Genomic DNA, 13,241 nt, shown 5'->3' with positions numbered 1-13,241 from the left:
CGAAGTTTTATTTGAAGGAGAGATCTTATGGTTGTTGGGTCTCTATGCTCCGAATGACCCTGCATCCCGACGGGATCTTTGGAAGACTTTGCAGAGCTCCATGTCACTTGGCGGAAGGGGTTTTTTGATGGGGGATTTCAATGCGTATTGACTCTTCTCAGTCCACTTCAGGGCATTTGGTGATGGATGCTCTGGAAAGTTGGGTTTGGAATGCCTTTGCTCTTGAGGTACTTAAGCAAGATCTCTGGTCTTGGCTCCACCCTTCTTCTTTAGGGTTTACTTTTCACTCCGCACAATATGCAACTACCTGGTCGTGGTTGGACCGAATGTATATCATGCAGGAGGATGATTTTCTTCCCGAGATGCTGGAAATTAAAATTTGAAGCAATATGCCTTGTCGGACCATTTCCCTCTCCAGCTTGAGATACTTGCACAACCCATTGCACCTTTTATGCAGTTGCTGGATAGACTCCCTTTACGTTTCAACTCGTCTTATTTGAAGTATCCAATCTTTCAGGGCTATATGCAACAATTGATTGAGAGGTTTTTATTGGACTTCGTCTCTGAGGGCTCGGCTTCCTTTGCACGACTACTCTCTAATGTGCAGCAGGTTGCTCGGTAGTATGGGATCCATCATGCCTCTATTTGTCGATGGCTCGACACGCAGCGGAGAATTTACTGGCTTTGGTTCATTCGCTGCTGGTGGACACCCTAGAGGATGAATTTCTGCTGTTAGTGGCGATGCGTTTGGCTGATCTTATTCAAGTATTTCAGTTGAAATCTTATCAGCAAGCCAAACTGCACAACTTGATTGACAAATTGCGAGATAGTGCTTGTCAGTCTCATAAGTTCTTTCGCGCCTTGCATGCTTCTCCTGCTCGAGAAAATACGACTAGACTCCAGGATTCAGAAGGTCTCATGGTCACTGATCCGCAGACCATTGTCAATATGTGTAGGAATTATTTTCTGGATCTTCTTGGTTCTTCTCCGTCGCCTTCTAACCAGGTTACGCATGCATGCTCAGTCTTCTATGATCTGGTCCGCCAGCAGGTTCCACTTGATATGCAAGCTACTTTGGAGGCAGATATTTGTGAGGAGGAGGTTATGGATGTTTTGCTACACTTGCCTAAGGATAAGAGCCCTGGTTGGGATGGTCTCACCAATGAATTCTTTGAGAGCTCGGCTGCCTAACTGGTGAAGCCATTGGCGGCTATGTTTCAGCAGGTTTGGGAAACAAGGCTCATGCCTTTCTCATGGAAAGAAGGCCTTATCAAATTGCTTCCAAAGGTTCCTTTGCCGTCAATGTTGCAACATTGGAGACTAATTTCTTTGATGGGTTCGATGTATAAAATATTTTCCAAAGTGCTGGCGAATCGGCTTTACAAGCACTTTCCAGCTATCGTGCATCCTTTTCAATATGGCTTCATTAAGGGCCGCAACATTCTGCATAATATCTTAAATGTGCAAATGGCTATTGACTATGCAAGGCACTCTAGTCAGGAAGTGGTATTGATTCAATTGGATCTGGAAAAGGCTTTTGACTATTTAGACTGGTCTTTCATTGCAGAACTTATGTCTTCTATGGGTTTTGGTACTCGGATGTCCCGATTGATCTACACCATTAGTGTTGCGGCTTCTTCGCGCGTTATGCTCAATGGTGGGGTTACAGAGCCATTTGTCCTTGCATGCTCGATGAGACAGGGTTGCCCTTTGAGTCCTCTTTTCTTTGCCCTGGCGACACACCCGGTTCTTTCAATATTATCTTCAATGGCAGCTTCTGCTCAGCTGGCCGGATTGTCTCTTCCTTTGGGACAGCATTTCATTAGCCAATCTATGGCTGATGATAGCTTTATGATTTTGCGTGCGGACAAGGACAACATTCACAAGGCATTAGATGTTTGGACGCTCTTTGGTCATGCTTCTGGTCTTCGCATCAATGCCTTCAAATCAGCCATTCTCAGTTGCACGGAGTCTGATTTACAGTCATTGGGTTGGATGGGTCAGGTTGTTCCCTGTGGCTCCATATTCAGGCATCTCGGGTACCCGTTGGGGGTTGATGTTCGGCCGAAGCAACTATTGGAGTGAATTTCACAGAAACTGGCAGCTAAGTTTATGTATTGGAAGTCGTAAGCATGGCCCTTCCATGTCCGCCTCAAAGTGGCTCAGACAATTATGCTACCAATGCTCACATATTTCTTGTCATTGCTGCCGTGGACTCCTATACTTTGAAGGCTCCCACTCGCCCCATTCGTTTCATGTTATGGAAGAAGGATTCATTACACGTAGGTATTTCGTGGATTTCATGGTCACATACATGTACCCCCAAACGCCTGGGTGGTGGAGCTATTTTGGATGCTGAAACTCATATGCTGGCTCTTCGTTGGTCTCTTTTTCGCACTATGTGTGTGAACCATCACCCATGGACCATTATAGCCCGTTATTTTCTTGAGGATAGCGGGCTTCGGCATTGTAATACACAACTTCGGAGCTCTTGGTGGCATGTCCTTAATGCAGACTCCCGGTTTTCCAGTCCCTCCTCCTCTCTGTTACTGCATTTGGTCGGCTCCTGGAAAGTGGTGCTCCAAAAGGGGCGTTGGCATCCAGCGGAGGACCGCTTGCATACTAACTCCTTTCAACTGGAATTGTTGGCAATCTCGAGATTACTTTCATGGGAAGACAAACATGAGCTGCAGACCAAGATTTAACTGCATGGCCCGTTTGGGAGTGACTTCAGCTGCGGATGCCACCCTTGCTAGTCGTAATGTCTTTGCATCGTTTCGTACTGCCAGGAGACTTTTCAGAATTCCGCCCGGATACCGTGATTTATGGGAACAGCTTTTGTTAGTGCTTCGGGGCAGGCAACCCTTTCCTGCCCTTGTTGTGGATCGTCCTTGGCAAGACTGGGACCTTGCAGGTCGGTTGAGTTTGGAAAAGGTCTCTGCTAATCAGGTGTATCATCTTCTGATTAAAGATCAATGGCTGGGTGTGAAAGCTAATACTGTATGGGGATTGCGGAAATCTCAATCATGGTGGAAGGCAACTGTGATGGAGGGCTGGTTGAATAAGACACCTTCAAATGTAAGGTCTTTCTTTGGCGGGTGATGATTGGTGGTCTTCCTCTTGCCTCGGCCCTTTCGACGCTTGCAAGTACACAAATTGAAAGAATAAATTGATAAATATAAGTGAGATACTAGTACAACTAATAGGGCCTCAATTTAAAGGTTAAAGTGCGTACCTAAATATTTGACCCTAATTTAATGCTAAGTGGTGTAGAACGGTGTTCACACCTAAACACACACTTTTACATAGAATAATGTGTATTCACACATGAAGGACAATAAAATAACCAAGAAACCCCCCTTCAGGTCATGGGTGACTGAACCCTTAACACCAAACATAAAAAGTGAACATGGAAAGGTCTTATCTAAATAGAGGCAACATCTAATCCCATACATCAGATTTTGATTGGAGATTATACAAAGCAAAGGGATATATATAACTAGGAACAAGGTTTACTGATAAGCTCGGGGACCCATAGTGAAGTATGGTTCAAAGGTACATGTGCATGGCTCAGAGGTTGAAAAAAACCTAGCATAGCTCAAAGGCATTGTTCACATGATCAAGGGTACAATTCAAATGTGTATGTGCATTCTCAAAGGTTGAACAAAAGCTAATGTGACTCAGAGGCATAGTACACATGATCAGGGGCTAGAGACTTGATTATCGCTTTTGGGCTTGACACAAAGGCCGTGGAAAGATGATTATTGGCCCCCTAAATGAGATAACTCCTTGAAGAATATAAAAAAGGGAAATTATGAAAGATATACAACCTGTTTTGGATTAAAATCTATGTAGGGGACCCCACATAATTGATGGAAAGGTCTTAGCATATACATGCACAATGCTAGTGTCTAATTCCTACCACACTTTTACATTTTTTATTGTTATTTTATCTTGTATATTTTTATTTTTTACTTTTAAATGTCAAAACATTTAAATAGGATTCAAATCTCCCCTTGATGTTGATGTTGAGAATGATACAGTCAATGACAACTACTTGTGGTGGTGTTGCCCAGCATTGGATGCTTTGCAAGTCATTTTACATCGGATATCAGAGGCAAGGCACTTGGGTAGTCTTCAAGGTTTGGTCGTGGAGACTTTAATTTGATGGAGATAGGTGCCAATGCCTAGGGGTGATCTATGTGGTTGAACAAGTTGGAGGTGATGATGACGTCGATGATGCCAACTATTGTGTCGGCGATGACGAGCAGGTTAGCAGGCAATTCAACGTGGCACATGGCAAGTTTTCCTAGGGTTAGTGACAGCTGTTTGAGGTGCATAGGTCATGATGTCTGAGATGTTGAGTCAAACCCACTCTAATACCATTGTTGGGTGGAGGAGCTTGTAAAGGATGGACAATGTCTAAAGCAGACAGAACTCCATGGAGGTGAGATAAGAGAGAGTGTGTGTGTGGGAGAGAGAACTCTTGCAAGCACAAATTCAAAGAATAAAATGATAATGATAAGAGAGATACTAGTACAACTAATAGGCCCTCAATTTATAGGTTAAGGTGTGCACCTAAAACTTTGACCCTTATTTAACGCTAAGTGGTGTAAAAAGGTGTTCACACCTAAACCCACTCTTACACACTAAAATGTATGTTCACAAATGGGGGACGATAAAATAACCAAGCAAGCAAGCAGTAGAGCAAAATGCAGTCCATAGCTGTAGCTGATGACTAAGACAATAGCTACTTTGGATGAAGATGGTAGCAGTGGAAACATCTGAAAATTAGCAAGATGCAGACCTGGCTGAGAGTAGAAATATGTCCAGCAGTTCGAGAATGCCCCTGATAATTGGTGAGCAGCAGCGCAGCTTGTTGAGCTGGAAAATACAGATATAGATAGCTGTAAGAACCCACTAGCAGAAAATGCAGGGGCTGAGGATGATGGTGGCAGCTCCCTGATGGCGTTTGAGTGCTGGGAAGCCATTATAGGCAGCAACTGCAGATGTGGGAAGCTGCTGGAACAGAAAATGCAGGTGGGGAGAAGCACACTGATTGGGGAAGCTAACTGAAATGGGTGGGCCTCCAGTTATGTGGGTGGCAGCTCTAGGCAGCTCCAATAGAGCAGCATCTACCAGCCGTCAGAGGAAGGAGAGGAACAACAATTGGAGAAGAGGGAGACTGGCTGAGGAACAAGTGGGTGTAGATGAATGAGCATGAGGGTAGAATGAATGCAAAAAGTATGTGCTTTTATAGGGGATTTTGCTGCATTTTTCCTACCATGCGAAATAAATTTCATAAATACAAATAAAGCCTTTTTGGGGCTGTTAATGAAGACCAAGAGTAACTGCTAATGCACTACACTTGTTGATGCATGTGAGGATTTCGGTTGCTCAATAGTGCACTAGGTGTTGAGGGCACTACATCTTAGGTTATAGGTTGACTAGGGATGCCAAGCACTCTAGATACTTATGGTTCCATACATGCCTTGCAAATGTACATCACATTTAAATGTACACTCCATGTATTCCATGTATGCTACGGACCTCGCAAATGTACATCACATTATATTTTGAGAGCCTAGGTGCAAACCATACTCATTTGCATTCCAAACCACAAGTAGTACACTGAATAGTGATCCCAATATATAGTACCCTAGATGTAATAAACCAAGTACATTTGAGATCCACTAGATAACTCAGCTGTCCATCACTAGGGAAGTGGAGGTGCAACCTTCCTCTTAAGCATTAGGCAATAATCTAGACCTTCTATGCTCTGCTGAACTTGAATGAGCTTGATCCAAAATCAGCTCTATCTAAACACATTAGGTAAAGTGCATCACTGAGGATGATATGCCAGGATGCCCTCCTCCATCCATTTGCATCTATTATAGGTGAAACAATACCAAAAATTCACTAAGAAGCACATGGAAACTTTACCTCTAACTCTTTATGCCCCAAAACTTGCACTAGATCCTAGGCCTTTTGCCCTTGTAATCAAACAAATACTTGGATCTTTCATATTGCTACCAAAAATGGTATATTGGTTGCATTTTCCTCATGACCTATAGCACTATGCGGAGCATTTGCATGACCAGCATTGATACCATGATTTTCAAACACACTAGGGTTATCAAATGCATTACCAAACATGCTACTTTGTGCCCCAACATCATACTAAAATTGCTATACATTGGGTTTTTCAATCCACTTTCCATTCCTAGATATGTTGAGCCTTGCATATCATGTATAGGTGGCACCAATTTCATTTAGTCCTTACATTCCCATGGCTGAAGCATTACCGGCCATTGCTTGGAGAATTGAACCACAACCAAAGTACCCGAGATGACCTACATTAGTATGCATGCCTTGCTGTCCAAAAAGCATTGAATTGGCACTTCCAAGTTGGCCTTGCATATACATCGATTTCCCTATTGGCATTATTTGCTTATCGTTATTACCCACATTTGAAACATCATGCAGTATATTGGCTCTTCCTTTAATGCATCTTATTGTCTCGAAGTTCTTGAAGTTGATTTCCTCTTCTTGCCTTTGTTGTCCTCCTTTGGGAAGTTGACAAATTACACAAACCGAGATCATTTGCCAATTTCTCATCAAATTGAAGAGGCCTAGAAGGACCCACCTCTTGTCCAATTCCCACATTCTTAACTTGTCACTCATGTTGCCTTGTCCAAGATGAGGCCTTGCATTTCCCACAACAGTTTGTGAATTTTCCAAATTGGGAGGCATCAATCTTGCTTGATTCAATCTCACTATCTGAAAACATACTTGCCATAGTGAGACATGCTTGCTATAGCATTCAGTTGATCACAAATTCAGCAAATGCAATCACACTGGTTTGCACACAACCTCAAGCCCACCTATTCAAGGGAGTTAATGGTATCCTAGCAATTGAACCATGAAACCAGCCTTCCTTCTCAGATAGGGTGGTAAATAATCAAATTAAGCACTAATTACAGCAAATCTTGTCCATAGTAACTAGTAATCCTTCAAACCAATTTGCCCCTTGGTTTGCTTGGGGATTGGTCTTATAATTCTGTCCTTGGAAGACAAGTTCTGCCCCAAATTTAATGTTGGTTGGCTAGCCTCTTGAAATTCACTAAAATCCCCTCAAAATTTCAATTGTTGAATTTCAAGTACTAGGCCTTGAATTCTAAGCACTCTTTGAAGAGTGGCTTGTAAACCTCAATTTTTACTGGGAATCAAGGTTTAGTAGAAATCCTTGAATTGCATCCTCTTGGGACTAAATTCAGCCAAGATCTTGTGAGTGAAGCTGTGAATTGGCCAAGAGAATAGAGAGGAAATTGGAGAGATAAATTTCAGAGTTTCATCGCCAAAATTGGCTGAAATTTAATGCTCCCTTGCTATGAATGGCTGATTGACTGCAGCCACCATCAACAAGAATCCCATACGCAGTCACCTGCCCTTGTGGTCCCAAAATTGTTGTTGTTTACGTGTAGACAGCCTATAGGGACTGTTACCTACCTCCAATGGCCTCTTGATCGACTATGGGTAGCCCTTTGACAGCCTCCAATGGTTGGCTGATCATCAATGGCTAGAAAATTGCAGCAACAGCTCTCTCTCTTCCTCTCCCAACCTCCACAATGCTGCAATCAAGCTCCACCAGCCTCTAATAACCTTTCCCTCACTTGCATGGGCAAATTTTACCAAGTGCAGCCTTCTAATTAGATTTTTCAGTTATTTAAATTAATTTTCAGAATGAATAACTTCGAAAATTAATTTCAGCCCTTGTCCCTGCCCAGAAAATTAGCAGTGCCCATCTACAATTAAATTTGTTAGGCTATTTTGAACCTCAAGTAGTCCAACACATTAATTGGCTCTTGGACCTGCATTAATTCATAAAAGAATGCCCAGTCCCTAATGTCACCGCTCCATTTATTGGATAATTAAATGTCCTAGGCCAAAAGCTCTCATCAAGCACTGACTAGTACCTAACTAATATAACTTATTACAACTTTTGCTTTTGACATCCACTGACCTCTCAGGGTCCTTGGCCTGACATTGTGAAATAGCTAACATGCATTAATCAAATGCCAAGCAAAGCATTAAAATTTTACGTCCTTGTGATGCATGCCATCCACTCCATCCTATCGGATTCTAAGAAAGTCTCTTGTTGAGATTCTGTATGGCAAGCAGGTTAATAACCCTCATGGGGGGACTTGGAAAGCAATAGCTTATATGGATCAGAAAGAAGAAATTCCCAAGGCTAAAAAAGAAACAGATCAGCAAGCAAACAAAACTATCTGCAAATGCACTTTGAAGTGCTAGAAGTGATTGCAGAGCTTTGGACAACCTGCATCCAAGCTAGTCCCTAAGTCATTGGAGACCGTTCAAGTTCATGGACAAGCCATGTCTGGTTGATTACACCATGGAGCTTCCTAGCCAAGATGTACCCTATCCTCAGCGTTGGCATACTCCCGGAGTATCATAGCCATGATCTAATTGCTCCATGATATAAGCCTGAAGCCTAGTTAATGCATGACACTTATCTTCAGTCCACAATGAGGCCAGAACTGATAATTCTGAATAGAGTGCCTGGAATAAGGAGTCCTGGTTCCTTGGAATTTAAAGGCTAACTTACTAGTCAGACACTTTGGATGGATGTTACAAATTTTGCTGATGCATTTAATTTTCTGTCCCAAGGCTGTGCGGTTGGGGGCAGCAGTGGGTTTTGGGGAAGGCTATCTTACCAATTAGACATTTTCGTTAGAGACTGTACAGTTAGGGGCAGCCATGGTTTTTGTGGGGGAGTGTGTGATCAGCATAGCTCCAAGCAACCAAGATGATTGTGCAGCAGGACTCATGGTTGTAGATGTGGTAGTGGACATGCAGACAGACCCTCAGACAGGTGAACCGGAGCAGTCAGGCAGGTGGAGGAGGGTGGACACACCAGACCTGATTACCTTGCATGTTGAATGGGTCTGGTCTGATTAGAAACTCACCCATGATCAGACAAACCAAAAGCCTGCAACAGGACCTGTAAAGTGAGGGAACATACCAATTCCTCTCCAGCACACAAGACTTGACGACCAAGTCCCCCAAATGTATAGCATGTCCTCATTCCAGACTGACAATATAAACTAAGCTAGCCTATAAAATGTAGCAATAAACTGTTGAAACTTAGAGACAGAGAACACAAGAAATGATATCCATTTACAGTTGTTTAGACAAAGGCTAGTACCACTCAAGAAGCACATATGAAGGTCCCAAGAAACTTGGATCCAAGAGCTCCACTAATACTTGGTTTGTTAAAAAGACGACCAAGTTGCCGAAGAAGCACTAGTCTACCAGTTTCAAGGTTCCAATAAACTTGGATGCAAGGGCACCAAGAATGCATGATAATCAATGAGCCAGAACCTTCTAAACCAACATTTTTCTCAAACCTAAGCGCATCCACCATTCCTAGACTCACCTTGAGATCCACACTTAGATCAGAATGTCTTCAAGGGATTCTAAGTGGTTACACAAACGACTTGACTAATTGCTTTGTGGCTCCTCCAGCCTGGCCATAATGTTGTTGGAGGATACTTTAAATGCCCACCTCTCAGTTACCCATTCATGCCCTTCAGTGCCAATGTTGTTAAGCCCCTTGAATGAGGAGAAGCCATGATGTCATTGGACATTGGTAGGCTTCCCAAGTTAGACATAAGAAAGGGCCTAGCTATTAGACCAGATGCTTCGGACATGGCCTAATTAACTGTTGGATCAAGCGGGAAATAGTAAATGAAGGTAGTGGAAGAGACTATGTGGATGGAAAGTTTAGGGCTAGAAGGATGAAAACTCGGCAGGTGGCATTGCTGATCTCAACATGATGTCATGGGTTTCCAGCAACTCACCTACTTAGCAGGAAGAAGACATGAGATAATGCAGAGCTTGGAAAGATAGTGAACTGCAGCTATGGTAGCAAAAGAAGAGCAAAAGCAAGTTCACGAGTGTCCCATGCATTGAAAGGCACTTAGGCCACAAGAGCATTACTCTGTAGTACCAAGGCTTCATAGTTCTAATGCTATATTAAGCACAAGTAGAGGCACAAGTGCACTTATAGTGCACCAAAAGAAAATATGGACAATGGAATCTAGCAGCACATGCAAGTATAAGAGATGATAAAGTTTTTGTTAATACCAAAACTGAAGACAACTGGTGGTTCATGACAGTGTACACCCTTCCAAACTGAAGACAACTGATTGTTGATGACTGTGTACACCCTTACAAACCTGCAAGCGTTAAGGATGATTTTGGCTGAGGTTGGATGGAGGATTGTAAGTAATGAATGGTTTGATGTACTAGAAGGTGGTTACACTATTAGAGGTTGGCCAGTCATTGATGCATGTGAGTGGTCTGACAAGGCTTACCTCCCATGGAGTGGCCTCCGACCACTACCCACCTATATTGACCTATGTACCATCAGGCCAGGGGGCTCCTACTCCTAGACCCCCACTAAGGGGAAGGCTGTTGGCCCTGTACCATCAGGCCAGGGGGCTCCTACTCCTAGACCCCCACTAAGGGGAAGGCTGTTGGCCCCCCAAAATATAGACTTATCGCCCATGTGGTCCCAACCAGCTGCTAACCACTACACACTAACATTGACTTGTATAAACGGGCCAGGCGGTACCTGTTCCTGAGGCCACCAGCCTCCCCAGACCACACAATAGGAGCTCCTGATCTGCGATAAGCCACCATCAGATGCCAGGTGACTTGTGCCTGCACCTGCTTGAGATTCACATCAGCTTTACTGTCTATGACAACTAATTGAAGTTCTGCAGTTTTAGTCCATGAGGTTTGAATCAGAGCTGCTTTTCCACTGAGGGGGTTGAAATCATCTGTTGCTGCAGGTATGGGGTTTTGCTTATTGGCTTTGCTATTCAGACTTTTTCGTGTGTTTGCATCCTTGTGAGCAGCTAGGTCTCATGTAACAATCACATTGAAAGGTACCACTAATGTGTATGTTTTGTGACCTATGGATGCCTTTAAAATTTCCTCTATCTTGACCTCCTATTCCCATTTCTTGAAATCATAGAGCTTCCTTCTACCCCTTTAAGCTGTCCATACCCCATTCTACCCAACCTACTAGAGGCCAAAATTTGGATAGATCAAGGAAGGTAAAGATTGAGGCCATCTTTGATGCCTATGACCTGTAAGAATTTGTCATCAACTCTATGCTCGCCCTCAAGAGATGGTGTAGCTCAGGAGTGAGGGGTCCCTTCTTTTTAAGGGCATCTGCTCATGGTCATAACTATCACCTTGCTGACACACATGCCTTCCCCCATGATGTTGTTAATCTGGTTTGCTCACTTGCATTGATTGACATGCTGGTAAAAATGAGGGAAAGATGGGTAAGGAGAGGGAGAAGAAGTGGGAAGTGTCCTTTTTGACATAGGGGTCAAACATAGTGGACACAATTAATAGTGGTATCCCAATCTTTGCTTTACGGGAAGGAGTCTGCATCAATTACGCTAGCAAAGATGCCCTCATTGACCTCCATGATGCCTAAGCCCTGATTTGCCAACACCCAAACCACTAGTGTCATAACTTTTCTCATGGTTCTCATGGATGGATACAGGATTGATATGTTGGAGAGGGATTAGTCACTTCTGTGACAAGTACACAACACACGTTTCTGGTGTGCAGGAACCATGTTTCTTATACTGGCAAAGAAGGCCATATGTTCACTTCACATGCTCTATGTGATCAGGGTTGGGTCCTAATCTTTTCTCTGTATATGAGACGAGTGCATGCAGCGTAAAAGTTGTGGGATCAGTGTGGCATACTGTTACTAAATAGTATACCATCAATAAGCGGATCTTTGGTACGATCCTATGATGTAAGTTTGGAAGAGGACCTTTCGGCCATTTTCCATTTGTTTCAGTGGGTGGGATTTTTGCACTTTTGGATCACATAAAATCCTCTTATGTTGAATTCTTAGTTGAAATCGAATCTCATATTGCCAAGATTCGTTGCTGCTTCTGTGGAAGTTTCCAATGTCAGGTGATTATCAAGGATCACGTATTGATTCATTAGGACAGTAAATTGCCTTACAACCTCACGTGTCACCCTGGGGCTTAAATGCTACCTGGTGACAGCAGACACTTAAAACTTCATGTAAATTGTTGGTGAAGCAGCATGGCCGGCTTGTCACAATCACTTAATCATTGCCCTTCCGAGCAGCGCTTTACAAAATGTTTCTGTTGATAGTATCAATCAACAACTTTGCTACTAGAGCTTTTGGTAATTATCAATGGTTTTGCATCTAAATAACACATAAGCTCGGGCATTAATCACCACCTCTGTGTGTTTTGCTTTTTTCATGTTGTTTGTTTCAAAAACTTACTAATTATCAATGGTTTTGCATCTAAATAACACATAAGCTTGGGCATTAATCACCACCTCTGCTTGTTTTGCTTTTTTCATTTTGTTTGTTTAAAAAACTTACTGTAAGACAACGTACTATGTGTAGGCCATCCGACGAGATTTGGAAATATTTATAAGATGAGTTGGGAGAACCTTTGCAATTTTTGATAAGGACTGTCGTGTTCTCGCCTACTATGCAAAACTTGAGGTTCGGAGGAAGGCATCCATGTGTCCATCTACAATGCAAATTCTGGAAAATTAATTCACATTTGTGACTTTGTAGATGAATCAATCCGTTGAAACAATATTGGGTTCAAATAACATGAATCAGAATGCTATTCCTCAAATTTACGATTGTACTACTAATGAGATTTTCCCAAACATTTTATAAGCTTCAATACGTATATTCTTGACATATTCTATCTATATCATAATCCATGACAAATTTTTTTCCTCAAGTTGATATGCATCTATAGAATGTTTTATAAAAGCATCTTTTATGTTGTATTAGCATCTATCAAGGTCTCAATTTGTAAATAAGTCAACTGTTGATAGACTAAATTGTCTTTCCACTAATTTACAGTAGCCTGTAAGAGTTCAAATAGCCAATGGTAAAGAAGAAATCAGCACACAGATGTATCCACATGTTCCCATACAACTTGTTGAAAATTACAAAGTAAAGGTGAACCTAATTACCTTGGAAATAGGACCCATAGATATAGTACATCGGTGTGATTGATTGATGACTTTGGGAAGGATTGCTATGGATTTTTGGCAGTTGTACATGGAGTTTGTTGTTGATGGATATCATATCCATCTGTAGGAAATCCATAGTAAATCAAATTTTT

General features: G+C 42.5%; 1 protein-coding gene across 1 annotated transcript in view; it reads left to right on the top strand.

Moving 5' to 3' along the window:
* LOC148025309 (uncharacterized) overlaps positions 1-12,828 on the top strand; it is a 140,134-nt gene extending 127,306 nt beyond the window's left edge. The window contains exon 10 of the mRNA XM_087692341.1: positions 12,500-12,828. Coding sequence (XP_087548467.1) covers positions 12,500-12,535 — 36 coding nt within the window. The 3' untranslated portion in view covers positions 12,536-12,828. The remainder of the gene's footprint in view (positions 1-12,499) is intronic.
* Positions 12,829-13,241: the final 413 nt, after the last annotated feature.

Source organism: Lygodium microphyllum, chromosome 14, assembly GCF_053477565.2.
Source record: "Lygodium microphyllum isolate KBCC chromosome 14, Lygodium_microphyllum_v1.1.10, whole genome shotgun sequence".
Classification (NCBI taxonomy): Eukaryota; Viridiplantae; Streptophyta; class Polypodiopsida; order Schizaeales; family Lygodiaceae; genus Lygodium; species Lygodium microphyllum.
The sequence above is the reverse complement of the archived record's forward strand: the minus strand, read 5'-3'. Positions and strand labels throughout refer to the sequence as shown.